At 36.1% G+C, this 16824-nt stretch overlaps 1 protein-coding gene across 1 annotated transcript; it reads left to right on the top strand.

Moving 5' to 3' along the window:
* Window positions 1–15873: 15873 nt before the first annotated feature.
* On the top strand, window positions 15874–16485 carry LOC149785638 (ficolin-2-like). The gene has a single exon (XM_089931220.1). It carries the CDS (start codon window positions 15874–15876, stop codon window positions 16405–16407), a length of 534 nt encoding a protein of 177 aa, XP_089787346.1. The 3' UTR covers window positions 16408–16485.
* The last annotated feature ends 339 nt before the right edge of the window (window positions 16486–16824 follow it).

Below are 16824 nucleotides of genomic sequence, written 5' to 3'. Positions count from 1 at the left end.
ACTCCATTGTCGTTGGTGATTTTTTTCTAGTTTATTATGCACGCGCTTTACGCAATTACGTCTTCGCGAGGTCCCCCCACCCTCTCTGCTGCTATAAAATTAAATCATTATGTTATAATAAAATGGTACATCCGGAATCTCATACTGCAAGGATAGCTCGAGAACGATTAGAAGCAATCAAAAAATTTCTTCCTGTTAGAGATTCATTCAGAAAAAAACTACAAGCGCAGCAACAATCACAAGTTGAGTACGAAGAAGACACTGAAAAACTATTTAAACATATCACTGCAGCTACTAAAAAAGCTGCAGCGGCTGTTGAAAAAACTATATGGGGAGATATTGAGGTGGAAGATGAGAAGAGGAAAAAGGGTATTTTTCCAGTATTAGAACAAACTGCAGCGCAGACTGAAAAAATAGCAAAAAGAACCAAACAAACAAAAAAGATTTTACGAGATCTTCCAACTGATATAGCTGCGGCTCAGCCTCCACCTGTCGGTGAAGAAATACTTGAAGATATTGGAAAACTTCGTACTGAAGTCGCCGACATGAGAAAAGAACTTGCACTTGAACCCAAACCAATAGAAGAAAACTTAGAATTGATTGCAAGATTTAGGAAAGGGTTTGTCGAAGATATTAGAAATACTAAAAGAGAAAAATTACCCGAAACAATATTATTTGGTATATTTAATAAATCTGATATTTTAAAACCCCGTCATGAAAAAGTAAGTGATGATAATCTTATTAAATGGATATATCGCGTATATAGAAACAAAAAACAAGCCAGAGATCTAGAATATAAAAATCTTGATAAAGAAGTAAAAAGACTTTATAGAGAGAAAATAAAACAACTAGAACAAGAACAACTCTCCCAGCAGGAACCTTCATATCAACTTCCTCCACCTCTGCAACAAATAGAACAACAACAATCTTTATTCACCGCAGAAAGAGATGATGTTGAAACCATCTAAAGAGAAAAGGAAACAGATGGCAAAAGAAATGAAGCAAAAAGTAGAAGAAGAATGGAAACAAAGAGAAGAAATATTCAGAGATATAGAAACTAAACAACGGGAGAAATTACGTTCACTGGGTAAAGAAAGAGATCCTGGCGATGATTCTTTTGACGCTACTGGAAGTGGTCTTTCTTCCCTGAATACAGTGGGAAATAATTTTGTTTGTCCTAATAATATCTTCAATGATGTGTCACGGTTAGAAGTTCTCATAGGGAGAAAACGTGCCGGAAATAACTCACCAGAAATAACCAATGAAGCAGCTGATATTTGTCGACGATTATTTCAAGGTGGTATCATGGATATCGGCGTTTACAGAAAACTTATCGATGAACTTGTTGATGATTACAGCGACTAGTTGTTAGATAAATGGTAAATAAAATAAGATGATCGTACATAATAATCATCGTAAATCCGTATCGGTCAGAGCAGTAAACTCACGATTACCAATCTACGGAGCTATTTACGGAGATGGACTTGGTGATGTTGTACGGGGATTATTTACAAGGATGGCTCCAAAAGTAGCACCTATTGCAAAACAATTATCGATGAAAGCTATTGATATTGTTCGTGAAAAAACTCCTGGTGCAGTTGTCAATGTTGCTGGTAAGGTGTTCTCGGCGATCAAAGATAGACTAGCACGATTAATGTGACGAAGATCACAACCAGTAAAATTACCGAGTACTGATGTGATGCCCGCAGATGTCAGTAAAATAATAAATCAAGCTGCAAATCAAAAACCTGCAGCGTTAGCAGATCGGGGACTCGGTGAATCGGGAAACAATATCTCAAGTTTGATATCAGGAAGTGGAACTTCCCGAAGTGGAATTTCCCGAACGCGGTAATCAACGTGTTAGACGGAAATAATTATAATAAAATGTTCAAGCGCGTATCCGACGAAGCATTTGATATGGAAGCACCTGTCCATAAAGATGAATCAGTACGTGATTATCAGTTTTATTCTTATGACGCACGAACACCAGATCAACGTGGAGGAAGAATTGAACTACATGTTCATGACACAAGTAGATATTTTCTACCCGCTGAGGCTTTTATTGAGGTAGAAGGTACAATTGTAAGAACAAACAATGCTAATTACGCAAATGAAGTAAAAGTTGGTTTTGTCAACAACGGGATCATGGCATTATTTGATAGCGCCACATATATGATCGATGGAAAAAATATTGAATCAGTTCAGAAAGATGTCGACGTTGCTACAACAATAATTGGTCTAGCAAGATATTCTGATGATTATACAAGATCAGCAAGTCCCACAATGATGTTTGTAAAAGATAATTCTGGTCACCCTGAAAGCGATCTGTATAATATAAGACGACCAAGAAATGCTGACAATACCGCTGATGTTGCTGTGTGGCCGGTTGTTCACGGTGCTAGCCCAGATTTCAACTTGGGATTTACAATGCGTAGAAATATGTTGCTAGGAGACAATAGAAGTTTTTCATGTACAATTCCACTATCGCATATTTTTGGATTTTGTAGAAATGTTAGAAAGGTTATTTTGGAGCTAGACACACGGTTGTTCTTGTAAGAAAGGGTGATGATAACGATGCTCTGTGGAGACCTGCTGGTGATGCTGGTAAAGTAGTATTATCGAAACTTTCACTGTGGATGCCGGTAATGACTCCAACGATCGCAGAAGAACAAAAATTGATTTCTTTCATGGACACAGGTGGTAAATCCTTGTTGTCATGGTTAACAACAAGCACGGATAGTATGCAAACTGGCGGTAACGTTCAGTTTACATGGCATATAGCATCACAACAAGGTGTTTCTGCACCACGGAATATTTTTATTGCGTTTCAGAACAATGATCGTTTAGGTAATCAAGAACGTACTCATATGATACTTGATAAACTAGGTATCACAAATATTTCTTTACGGATAAACGGACAACAAGAACCAACAGAGAATATACAACTAAATTATGAACAAAATAGTATAGGACGTGTATATCATCGTTTGATGTCATTCATGGAACGTGATCAAAATGTTGATACTGGGTTACAAATATCACAGCATGATTTCAGAACTTTGTATCCGATTTATTATTTTTCATTGGAGCATCTTGATCTATCAAAACAATCTGTCGTTGATATACATCTTAAAGCAATGTTAAATACAGGTGGTGTTGATTATAGAGCAATCGCGGTTATACTCAGCGATAAAGCCATGTTACTTGAAGGTGGTAGTGGTCGAATGAGAGTCGTTGATGCACCAGTGGAAAATCTTTAATCATTACTTGGAGCGTGGCAAGTATTTATCATAAAATGCCATATCATCACGTTAGTGTCAGTCTGACTTCTGGTCAGATTAAAAACCTTCAATCAAATTCAGCAAAAAATTGCGGAATGAAAATATCACTAAAGCGAGATTAGATCACGGGTGGTCAAAATAAACTATCATTATCAGAACGTCAACTTAAACATTTCAACGGCGCAAAACAATCAAAAACAGGAGTCAAACTTAATCTCTGCGGGTGCGATTAAGGACATAGTTAAAACAGGCGGTATTTTTCCACTTCTCGCGGCTATTCCAGCGTTAATAGCTGCTGCCGCTCCAGCCGTAGCAAAAGCAGCCGCATTAGGTGCTGTTGGAACAGCTGCTGGAATGGCTGTAAAGAAAGCAACAGGAAAGGAGTACAAAAAAGGGACGCGGCCTAAGATTACCGGGATCTCGTTGGGGAAGAGGTCTGAAACTTCCAGGATCACTTCGTTAGACGCTGCAGCATCAAATTTAGATTTACTTGATGCTGCTAAACGATTAAAAATAAAAAACGTCAGAGGTGTTTTTATGCGAGATCAATTACTGAAACAACCGAACAAACTCGAAACAGGTATTATTAATCTTGACTCGAATTCAGGACCCGGTACTCATTGGGTATCATACGCGGTTGATCCACGTGGAATCGTTTATTTTGATTCATACGGGTTAGCTCCACCCATTGAATTTATCAAGTATGTTGCACCACTTCACGCGAAAGTTTGGTATTCAACGCTACCCACACAAACAATGACAGATCCGCCAATATGCGGCCGTGAAGTAATTAATGTACTTAACGCTATATCAAAATCATCCAAACCGCCACATAAAGTCGTGCATGATTATACAAGCAACCGATTCGTTTTAAACAGATCTTAGATCTTAGATCTTATATAATGGTTGATATTTACAAAAGAAGATCTTCTTCACGCGTTAAGAAAAAGTCCGGCGACGTTGATCTGTCAAAGTACGAGACGAAAGATGAACTCGCTGATATTATGAACCTGGCTGGAGTTGACCCAGATGAGGTTGTTATTTTTCAGGATCGATATGGTAAACTAAAAAACCAGCAATATCAAATGGAATGATATAATTCGACGAGTACTTGGTGCAGTTACGGATAATATCCCTGTGGTTACTGACAGCGGAAACATCAGGGATTCAAGTGTATCGTTTACAACCATCAGAGATCAAATTACAGCAAGTGTTGCTAATCGCGTGAAAAATACCGGTGACATAATGACAGGTGAACTCAGCATGAACGGGAATAAGATAGTAGTTTTAAGAGATCCAACATCCGACGAAGACGCAGCAACAAAAAAATACGTTGACGTTAACTACAACACCGTAGATGGTAAATTATCCACGTTGCGGGCTGAGTATGACTTTCACGCAAACGCGTTCACAAATCTTCGAAGAAACTTTAGAAAAATTAATGAAACCGCAGAGGAATTTTTTGGTAATCCGTTGACCGTTGACGTAAAACTCGTTGATATCAAGACGAACATCGACGCGATCAAATAAACACAGCAAGACATCGTAGCGGGGATTCCTGAGATCGTTAATAAAACCAGTTTGATTAAAATTCCCAGCGGGGTTACTCCCGGACATATTACCAACATCGTATACACAGTATCATCGGTATTCGCAACATGGTCGCAGCAAAATAAAACTATCAAATATACCGCAACAGTCACTGGCGTGTACAGGTTGTCTGTGTTCAGTGCTGCAAAATTTGAAATATTTACAACGTATCCATGGCGTCATTCAACTGATAAGTTTTCCGGGGTTGTATCTGTTATATTAAATAGCGGAAACGAAGAAATATTTATTCTGGAAGCAGCTGATAAGAAATTAACCGCAACATCTTACTGGTGGTGTCTAGAATTTGTAGCTGAAACACCTCAGTTGGTTACTGTATAAAATATAATGAGTACCTCAATCGACGTTCAAATATTTAGGTACGATCAAGCGCGCGAATGGCAGGCAGCGTTAAAAGATCGAGTCGAACAATACACGGTAAAAGTAAAGAAATATCGACGACGACTAGTTATCGTCGACGTGATCGTTTATTCAGTATCCGCTGTTGTTGCTGGAACCGGTGTGATATTATCAACAATGACAATGATGGCACCAGTAGCTGTAACTATTTGTATTTCAGCTACAACAACGATTGCACGTGTGCTCAATATCATTGCAAAAAAAAATTTGTACTTGCACGAATGAAAAATTATCCGATTACATGATAAGATTACACACAGCGACGGTCGCATACTCGAAGTTATCTTCGTTGTTATCAGCGAGTCTCAGTGATGGAATTATATCTGATTTTGAGTTTTCAGAGATGATTAAAATATATAACAGTGCTGTTAAAGGTACGAGTATTAATAATGACGGAATTACTCCAGCAGATCGTGACAAACACAACCCCGCACAAGACCACGATGATCTCGGTAAGCTCGATTAATCCTGAATTTAGTATCAATTTTCCAACTGCGATTCACGCAAATGAAATTGCACTAACGCAATTACGAGTATACCATAGTTGGCCAAATATCAGATCGAAATCATTTAATGGTACATCAGCAAATAATTCGCTTGTATTTGCTAATAAGAATAAACCCGATGGAACACCTGACTGGGGTGTTGTTGGAATACCAACTGGTAGTTATGAGATCGAACAAATCAATGAAGAATTTGCGCGTAGAATAAATCAATAACAGGAAAAGAATCAAAAATATCGATTAACGTTCATGAGCCGACGCTATCTTCTGCGGTTGAGATACATTCTCCTGATTATGTCGTTTATCAGTCCACGATAAGATCCGTACTAGGTTGGCCTGATATTGCGCCAGAATATCATAGACCACCAGAACCGAAGTTAAATGATTTTATCACAGATGAAACAAAGTTTATAATAACTCCAGAATATCAAAGCGAATACCCATGGACACTAACAAATTACTATATAGGTAGTGTTAGAGCTGTTTTTACTGCACCTGATGGCACACAACTTCCTATGATGGTAGGAAATAATATGTAATATGTTAGTAATGAAAAAGCGTTTGTCAATGAAGGATTACTTGGTTTATTTTCCAGTACAATTAAGTCCGAGTATGAACGTGTATTCGTTATTCTACGAAATTTATTTCTTGATATAACACATCTTTATTCAGAAAATACAAGACAACAGATTATTGAAACAATACAACATTTAAACCATATTATATCAGATCTTAATTATATTAATAAAATTATTACTCTATCACTTAATATCAACACTTCAAGACAGTCTGCGTTTACTGGTGGTAGTGTTATTTATAGTGCTGAACCTCGTATAACAGTTAAAAAATTATTTACTGATCATTATAAGATAACTGACGCGGATATAACAACGTTCATATTGCCAGGATTTTCCACAGACGAATTAAAAAGATCTATCAATGATGTTATCGCGAAAAACTTTCCTAAAATACTCGATGCATGGAGAAAAATAGCCCCACCAGCAACTGTTCTTAGATATAATAATGATCCATACGGCGGCTGCAGACATGTATCTCCGGGAATCGTTAATATAACTTCAACGATCGCGGTTAATCTAATTTGTGATGTGATCGATGGTAGCTATCAAATAGATCTCGGAAAATCAAATCGGGCTCAACAAAGATACATTTTATACACGTTCACACCACAAGTTCCCCCTGGGGATTTGATCGTGCAAGAACCAATTAATCCTGTTTATCTGTGGTGTCATAATACTATGTTAACACGAATAAATTTCAAACTAACTGACCCCCTTGGACACTTAATTGATATGCGTGGGGAACAACTACTTGTAAATCTGTATGTGAAATCTTAAGATTTCTGTCGTAAGACTTTATCGTAGATTTTTCAGAATATTTTATTTTATCAGAAATATTGTATTTATTCAGGAATATTTTATGTATTCTGAAATATTTTATTTTATCAGAAATATTTTATTTTTATCAGAAATATTGTATTTATTCTGAAATATTTTTATTTTTTCTGAAATTGATATGGTGGTTGATACTCAAAATCGTGTAAATCGATCAGTTTGTTAATTCTGATATGTATTTAGGTAGTCAAAATCGTGTAAATCGATCAGTTTGTAAATTCTGATATGTATTTAGGTAGTCAAAATCGTGTAAATCAAACAGTTTTGCAAAAAATGCTACAAAAAATATCTTATTATTCTGAAATATTTTTTTTATTCTAAACTTGATATGGTAGTTTGGTATTCAAAATTAGCAAAATCAATCAGTTTTGCAAAAAATACTACAAAATATATCTTATTATTATTCTGAAATATTTTTATTTTATCAGAAATATTTTGTATTATCAGAAATATCTTAAATTGATATGGTGATTGGTACTCAAAATCATGCAAATCATTCAGTTTGTTAATTTTGACTAGTAAATGCGTACTCAAATTCAGGTAAATCAATCAGTTTGTTAATTTTGACTAGTAAATATATACTCAAAATCAGGTAAATCAATCAATTTTGTCATCCTGATATATAGTTACGTACTCAAAGTTAACAAAATCGATCAGTTTTGCAAAAAATACTACAAAATTTTTTTTTATTATTATTCAGAAATATTTTATTTTATCAGAAATATCTTAAATTAATATGGTGGTTGGTACTCAAAATCATGCAAATCAATCAGTTTGTTAATCCTGATATGGTGGTTGGTACTCAAAATTATACAAATCGATCAGATTTTATGAAAAATAAAATATTTCAGAATAATAAAATATTTCAAAATAAATATAAAATATTTCAGAATAAATAAAAAATATTTCAGAATAAATAAAATATTACACGTGTTCGGTCGTTTCACTAACGAAGTTACTTTGGATCGTTTCACCAACGAAGTAGTCGGTTTATATATTTATGCATTATAACAGCGGTTTCTAAACAGATTGTAAATATATAAACAGCGTGTTCTGCCTCGATTTCTCGTAACAGATCTAAACATAACTCCGCTATATTGTACGATGTAAAATACGTTTATTCTTCTATTTTGTGAGCTAAAAAACTATAAATATCTTTCTTTAGTATTATTATTGATATTAATTACGACGTAGATGGTTAATTGACTAATTACGATCATAAAAATGAGAAATCTACGGATAAATACATATTTAGAGAATAATCTCCCTTTCGCATAATCAAAAAATAAGTAGTATAAAAGTAAAGATTTCTGCCAAAAAGGATAAATAATTAAAAGAATAGTTAATACATATAATTCTACGTAATTACTCGATAGTGATGATAGTTTATCTCATTAACAATATTGGAACATGATTCTTTGTTTATATTTCTTGGAAAGAGTGGATCTGGTCATATTTCCGGGACAAATTGTACTGAAGGCGGATTAATATTAAAATATTTCGCAGCTAAATTCATTGATTGAATTATAATTTCTTTGCCAGTTTCTATGTTTGTAGATTTTACCACCCTCCTTCCGGTTGTTTTACGTCTCCCAGTATTACCACGTGTATTATTCTCGCTCTGTGTAACAGCTCGAAGATTGGATAAACAATTATTTTGAGGATTCCCGTCAATATGATCGATCACAAGACCGTCTTTGATCAACCCCTTGTGACATTCATACACAAATCGATGACAGAGATAAGGTTTCTTCCCAGCAGTAAACAATAGGTAACCAGTATTATTAATATAACTAACTGGTACTTTCTTCTGACAATTTCTGATCATACCATCAATATTTGATTCGTAGTTTGCTATTATAGGATGTGGGACAAATTCATTTTGCTCCATTATACAATAATATCATTTGTTTAAATCATAATTTGTTTGAAAACTTATATAATCTTCCACGGATTTTATGGCGTTGTCGTTGACTCTGTCAGGGTCATTATTTTTTTATCATAATATCTTTTAAGCTCTCTGTATCGTTTACCACCACAACACGCACACAACTGTGTCTTTCCTCGTACTACAGCACCACATCGCAGACATAGTATTGGTCCTAAGCTTCCACGGTGAACGTTTTACAAGTGTTGTCCGCAGAATTCCTTTCTGCAGGGTTTATTACAACGAGTTAATGAACCGATCATCAACCATTTGCATTGAGACATTGTATATATAATATTTTTTTATTTAAATACTTGTCTGAAATATAATATGGATGAGTTTGAGAGATTATCTAGAATCAAGCCTTGGAAAACAAGTAAATTCAACCTTGACAGGATATCTCCTGACGTGCCGATACGAGATTTGGTTGATCGGAAAAATAAAAGTTTGATCAATAAAATTCAAGACGTCAAGAAAGAATTTCACGCAGATGGTGCATCTCATGTCTGGTCAACGTTCAACATTATTCGCATTGACAAAGTCAAGGCCAAAGGTGTCGATGGTATCATCGACGCTACGATGAATGACAAAAGAGCAGCAGCTATTATTAAACAGCTCGATGATAGAAGTTATCTTTACAGAATAAAATTTGTCATACGTGCAGAAACAGATAACTGGATTATCCGTGACAAATACGATCCTGTCCACGGTAATAAAAAAACTGTCATACTAAGTAGAAATTTCAAACCAGGTCTATTGATCGGTATTGACAAACCGTATTATGAACGAGCGTATCCTGTAACAGCTGTTGTTTGTGGAATCTGTGTGATGAATGAAAAACCTAGCGTTGATAAACTGGCGCCGATGAAATTTTCAAAAATAAACTGTGTAGCTGAACGAGTAATAGAACATTTTACAAACGCGGCCCGTGGAGACGGTTTAACAGATAAAAGACGCAAAATGATAAACACGTGGGGAGAAACAGTTAAAGATTCCAGGGCTTCTATCAAAGATGTCACTGAGTTAGGAAAAAAATTAAAATTCCCAATAACCGTAGCGACGATAACAGGAGAAATATTATATGAATCAAAATATAAATCAAAAGGAGCTTCGATCGAAATTATTGATCATAACGCACACGCGTGGACTAGCGCAGTAACAATATTTCCACGAAATCGGACTGTTAAATTTTATGATGATAACCTGTTTGATTTTATTAACAAAATAAATAAAAACGATCCTGTGTCAGTGTGGTTATTTAAGAGCTCAGATGATGAAAAATATGATCAATTTGTGCGACCCAACGGTCAAATATATCGTAAAGAATCCCTTCATGAGGAAATGAAAAATCTTGCTCAGAAATATTCAGAACATATTGATGAGTTGCTCAGCAACTGTTTTACTGTTCCATCTGTTGCAGCTCATGTTGCTAGAGAAAAAATTCGTGGAAACCAACCCGAAATGAATTTCTTTCGGATATACAATCAATTTGTGTCGAGTATGGCCACGGCGGATTGTGGAATACCAAATATAATTACAACGATATGATATCTGTTGATATGGTTGCGTGTTATCCAGGAAGTTTTATCGGATACGGAGATTGTTCTAAGTATTTTGCAAGGTTCGGTCATCCAACACATGAAATGACGCGAGTATCGATAAATGGACCATTGCCGGATTTTGATCTAACTGGATTTGCTTGTGTTGAATCATTCGAGTTTGCTATGGATCTTCATACGATATGTTATGTTTGGTTTGGTAGACATTTCTCAGAAAAACACTGGGCACCAATAGTTTTATTACGATATATGCTCGATTGTGCGATATTGGTATCGTTGGTGGTTAGTGAGGCAATTATATCATATAAGAAACAAACCGATGTTTGGTTACCACCGAGGGAAAATATCAGTCTCGATAAGGTCATTAAAGAATTTAGAGAAAAATGTCCTGATGCTTTCAAGGATGATATCATCAAAGAAGCTCCTAGAATCCTCGAGATTAAACTCAATAATAGCGATAAAACAGCAAAAGATCTTGGAAGAAAAATAATAGGAAAGTTTACTCAAGGTGGAGCATGTGATGATAAACAGTGTCATGCACGATTAATACTGGATGATACTGAATACGATTTTATAGTTGCTGATGCAGCAGCGATAAATATATTTATAAACCGCGAAGATGTTTATTTATCAAATGAAACACGATTAGGTACGATTGTAACTATATGGATTGAGAATCGCCTCAGTATACGCATTTAAGATCATCGATGTTGGCCTACGTGAGCATAAACTTGTTATCTATGATAAATAAATTCCCTGATACCGCAGTTTGGGTTGCAACGGATTCGTTCTGCATCGATAAGAAATATGCAACGTTGTTGGATGATTTTACGGACGATGATGCACCGTGGGGTTCATGGAGAATAAAGAAAGAAAATATACTTGGTTATTCAGAATCAGCAGATGTTACGATCAAAGATGATTATTATAAAAATCAACGATCAAATATATCATCGACAACTTCGTTGTTACCATCGGTATATGATCCATTAGCTAGATATAAAACGATATACATAAACGGAACGGATGGTTCTGGTAAAACCACTCGAGCGATCGAACTATTTCAGAAATCAGATATGATCGTGCTGACACCTACACACAGACTCGCGCGAGAGATGAAACAACGAGTACAATCGTGTACTTATCACAGCTTCTTTCGATGGAAGGGTGATACATGGACATCTTTAAGGATGGGCGAGAAATACATTCCAAGGATCATCATTTGGGATGAAATATGCACTGTGTCGTTGGAAACATTAAAAACATTTCTAGATTGGTTGTTAACAAGAAATACTGCTGTGATAATGTGCGGCGATCATGGTCAACCACCACCGTTTGTTGGACCATCTCCACATGGATGGCTAAAGAACTTTGTTGATTATTATAAGGAAGTGTCTGATGATCATAGAACACTTGATGCAACGTTGAAACAGTTTAAAAAATTAATCAGGCTACAACCGAATAAAATTCAATGTGAAGTAATGCGCGAGATAATTTCAGAAACATCCATGAACGACTTTTTACAAACATGGCGACCAACCGATTTAATAGTTGCAAGTAGAAAGATAGTTCGTGATAAACTTCAACGGGAATTGTTTCAGTTGCATAAAGAAAAATATCCAACATTGCCAGTTCCGTTATGTTATCGACCAGCAGATACGCGACGACAAAATATTGACGTTGATATACCAGGACAGACAGAGTCAAGGAAACAGAATCTTGTGCTGAATGATATTGTCGCAGTTGATGTTGATGTTGTTGAAGATGCTCTACGTGCTGATAAATCCCCGTGGACGCTAGGATACGCAATGACGATTCATTCATCTCAAGGATTAACTATTAATGATGCAGTTGTTTGGATCGTCGATGATTACATCGAATGGTCAAACTTAGTTTATCTCGTAGTGTCTTGAGTCAGAAGAATATCTCAATTGAGACGAATCGTCATGGACTCGTCAGTGATCAATGATGATATTGAAGAATGTCAAAGTGATATAATAAGAAAAAAATTATCTGGTTATAAACAATCTGATAAAAAAAATATTCGAGAATTTGATCTAGACACTGACGTTGTCATTGCGCTGAAACAACAACAGAATATTCATTGTGCAAGTTGTAATTGTATAATGTTATGGCGGTATCTGAAAAATGATCCAAGACAATTTACCGTAGACAGAAAAAATAACAATCTTGGTCATACACGAGAAAATACCATGTTGACCTGTCTTGAGTGTAATCGACGTAGGGCTGCTAGTTAAGTGATCGCGGTGGTAATTGTGTATCCTCGGGAATTACTTGTAATTGTTCACGTACAAATCCACGTTGAGGAGCAGTTGAATCCAGCCTGTAGATTGCGGGTCTACCTGAGGATCTTGTCACGGTGGATATCTTGTGTATGGTAACACTCCAAATAGGATCAGTCGCTCTTTTTTACCACCTTCGAGTTCACCGGGCTCGTATAAATACCTGACAGTGATATTACCTAATAATGGCTGTGCTGAAAGATCACGTCGTTGTATTGGTATATGCGCGCTTGTAATTGCATGAATAGGTTTCATGTTGGTCGTTCTATTTATTTCATTATTTAACGCTGCTATCACACTTGGTAATCTTGCCACCCATTCACGAGATCTTTTATCTTGAATAAATTCCTTCGCGTATTGATATCCAAATAACCGCTCAGCTAGCGTTCGATTAAATCGTTCAACAATTGCCTGATCACGATGAATCGCAGTATGTCCTCGTCGTATTTTGGTATTATGTTGTTTCATCAGCCGTGATACTGGACCAAGAAATTCCTTGCCAGGATCAACCTGTAGCAGCTGTGGCCATCGTAGACCACTTCGTTGATACATTCGTTCAAACGCATCGGCTACTTCAGATGCTGTTTTCGTTGATAGCGGTTCTGCTTCTTTATAACTACTTGCAACATCAACAACGGTTAGCGCGTATTTGTACATTTTTCTACGTGCAGTATCATGTAGTAAAAACAGAATATCAGCTTGATGAACTTCATTAGGAACACTGACACTGAAATGTGCAAATCGAATTTGCTTAGGTGGCGGTAGATAAATTTGCCATATTGCCTGTTTGGATAACCACGCCTTAGCAGTAGAATGTTTAACCGCTGCTGCATCAGTGAGTTTACTAATTGCTGCTTTACCTTTCCAGTGTCCAACTGGGGAATAATAAATCGATTCCATTTTATATATTACCAGCCCCTAGCGCTAATTTACCTTTCATCGCGGATCTTACTAACCAATTAGCTAATTTTTCTTTGATATTTTTATTTTTTTTATAGAATTTAGCGCATGAATTAATTTTACATCTGCAACATGCCTATGTTGTAGATCATTGCTTTTATACGCAACATCATGAGCATGACATGCTTTATCAATAGCGTTTGGTGGTTCCTCGCCTGGTTTTGGTTGATCCTGATTATCAAGCCTAATATCGAGTCGAGTACCAGGACCGCAATAATTATATCCTGGTAGGTGTTTTTCTCCAGGGTATTTAGCCCACGGAGTCCCGGGTAATTTTGTTAATTTTGCTGCAATATCACCCCCGTGTTGCTTTTTTTAACGCTGATTTTGTCCCTGACTTTGGCTTTGGTTTTGACTTCGGTTTTGGTTTTTGCTTTGGTTTTTCACCTGACTGCGTGGAGATAAATTTAAATTTCTTTGTACCACACCGCGTACACTACCCGTAACCGCTGATCTGTTATTTTTGTGGTAATAGTTGCTAGTGTATCCGTCGGGGTACGCGTCCTGCACTTCACACAATATAAATCCATGGATATTTTATACAGCATGGATATAATTGATTTTTCAGCGACAAGAAAACGAGAACCTGTCAAGTACCATCCTGCGTTACCGAATTCCATCAGAATGATAATAATATGACCATCTGGAAGTGGAAAGACACAGTTGTTACTTAATCTTATAATGAGATGGTTAAAGTGGGATAAATTGTATTTGGTAGTCCCGTCAGTTGAATATCAACGATGTTATGATGTGCTCAAGGATTTTAATGAAAACGCACGAATAGATAAAGATAACGATGTTATCGAGTTTATAACCGATATTGATGAAGCACCATCAGTTGATTCCATAGACGGATTTATTAATAATTTGGTTGTATACGATGATGTGATGCTGGATAAACAATCAAATCCAGCTAGGATTTTTTCCCGTGGTAGACATAAAAACACTGATGTCATTTATGTTACTCAACGATACACACAAATACCAAAAGTGATCAGAGATAACTGTAATATTTTAGTTGTGTTCAATGGAGTTGATACACACACGATGAGAAATATTCATCAAACTTGGTGTAACGGTGACATGGATATAATTAAATTAAAAAATTTCTTTTCATGAGCGCAAGCTACTCCGCATGGATTTATAACAATAAATTTGCACGATCCTAGAACAAGATATCGTATTGGACTTGATAAAATATTTGGATAAATTAATAGCAGCAGAGAGGGAGGGGGGACCTCGCGAAGACGTAATTGCGTAAAGCGTGTGCATAATAAACTAGAAAAATATCACCAACGACAATGGAGTAATATTAATTAGACAAATTCCGGAGAGATTTTCTCAGTAAAGTGTCGATGCTTTTTTAAAATCTGTCGACGCTTTTTATTTTTCGATCGTTCGTAGGAAGTATTCAACGATTTCGATCCAAGGATACTAATATCAAGCAGTCTTTGCATGTAAATTCAGGCTGTGGCTTATCCCCATCTACAAACTGGTCGACAAAGTCTACAGATGAAGAAGTTCTTGGTACTCGCGTGAAATACACTTGTCCTAAAGGAATGGCTCAGCAAGGAAATCCCATCATTGAGTGTCAAGCAAATGGAACCTGGACTGATTTTAATTTTACTTGCGGTAAGTATTTCTTATCACAATATTTTCAAAACCGCAAACATTGTAACCATAGACATTAAACCCCGCACGAATTGAATCCTGGAAATAGTTAAGGATTTAATACTTATTTTTCAGATTATTTCGGGAAGTGCAAATGTCTTATATTTTTCTTGTTTCATTCGTCTTCTCATATTTATTTATTTCAGCTCCTAAAAATTGCAAAGAAATCCTAGATAATGTACAAGTGATCACTGGAATCTACACAATTTACCTTTCTTCTGACTCTGCTGGAATACCAGTTCGTTGTGACATGACTACTGATGGGGGAGGCTGGACCGTATTTCAGAGACGCGTTGACGGATCAGAGAACTTTTATCGAGGGTGGCAAGACTATAAAATAGGTTTCGGTGATTTGAACACAGAGTTTTGGCTTGGTCTTGACAACATACATGCCCTAACATCTCAGGATGGAGTAGAGCTTCGTGTTGACTTGGTCACCCCCGGACCTCCAGCAAAAGCTGTCTATGCAACGTACGCCATGTTTTATGTAGGCGACGAAGGTAGCAAATATGTACTTAATATTGATAAATACTCAGGCAACGCCAATGATTCTCTCATCCACCACAATGGTATGGCATTTACTACAAAGGATAGAGACAATGATAATCTCGCGGAGAATTGTGCGATTCTCTATCATGGAGCATGGTGGTATAAAAGGTGTCATCAATCGAACCTTAACGGAGATTATGGCAACACAAGTTATGGAACTGGTCTCAATTGGAAAAATCTTTCTGGGTACGATGTATCAATGATATTTACCGAGATGAAAATCAGAGGTCATTAAGAACTAGAATATGTTCATGAGAAGACTTAAGAGGCTTTCGTGCTATAATGAGATATGAAAAAATTCCTGCATTTATAAATAAAGCACTTTTGGTTTATTTTTTAATACTTTTGAAAAGAAACGAAGTAATACGAAATAAACTGAGTAGTTCTTTTTAGTCATATATGATAATATATGTAGTCATGTAGTCACATTCATATAGTCATATAATGTAGTCTTATATGATAATAAATACAACATTCTGTGGTGACTTTTCAGATCCTAAGTCTCTTTTCGTTCAAGAAAATCCTTTTTCATATCACGTTTCAATAGCCAAGAGATCATACTGAAACTGGTTATTCGTCAATCTTGTTTTAGAAATTCAAAAGTTACTTATCAAGTTCTTGTTCATTTAAGTATATATTTGTATGTTTGAAC

This window comes from Sinohyriopsis cumingii, chromosome 13 (assembly GCF_028554795.1).
Source record: "Sinohyriopsis cumingii isolate HCF-2022 chromosome 13, ASM2855479v2, whole genome shotgun sequence".
In the NCBI taxonomy this organism is placed as follows: domain Eukaryota; kingdom Metazoa; phylum Mollusca; class Bivalvia; order Unionida; family Unionidae; genus Sinohyriopsis; species Sinohyriopsis cumingii.
The sequence above is the reverse complement of the archived record's forward strand: the minus strand, read 5'-3'. Positions and strand labels throughout refer to the sequence as shown.

Excerpts from the sequence above, each read along its gene's own strand:
- LOC149785638 (XM_089931220.1), top strand. The coding sequence starts at position 15,874 with ATGACTACTGATGGGGGAGGCTGGACCGTATTTCAGAGACGCGTTGAC.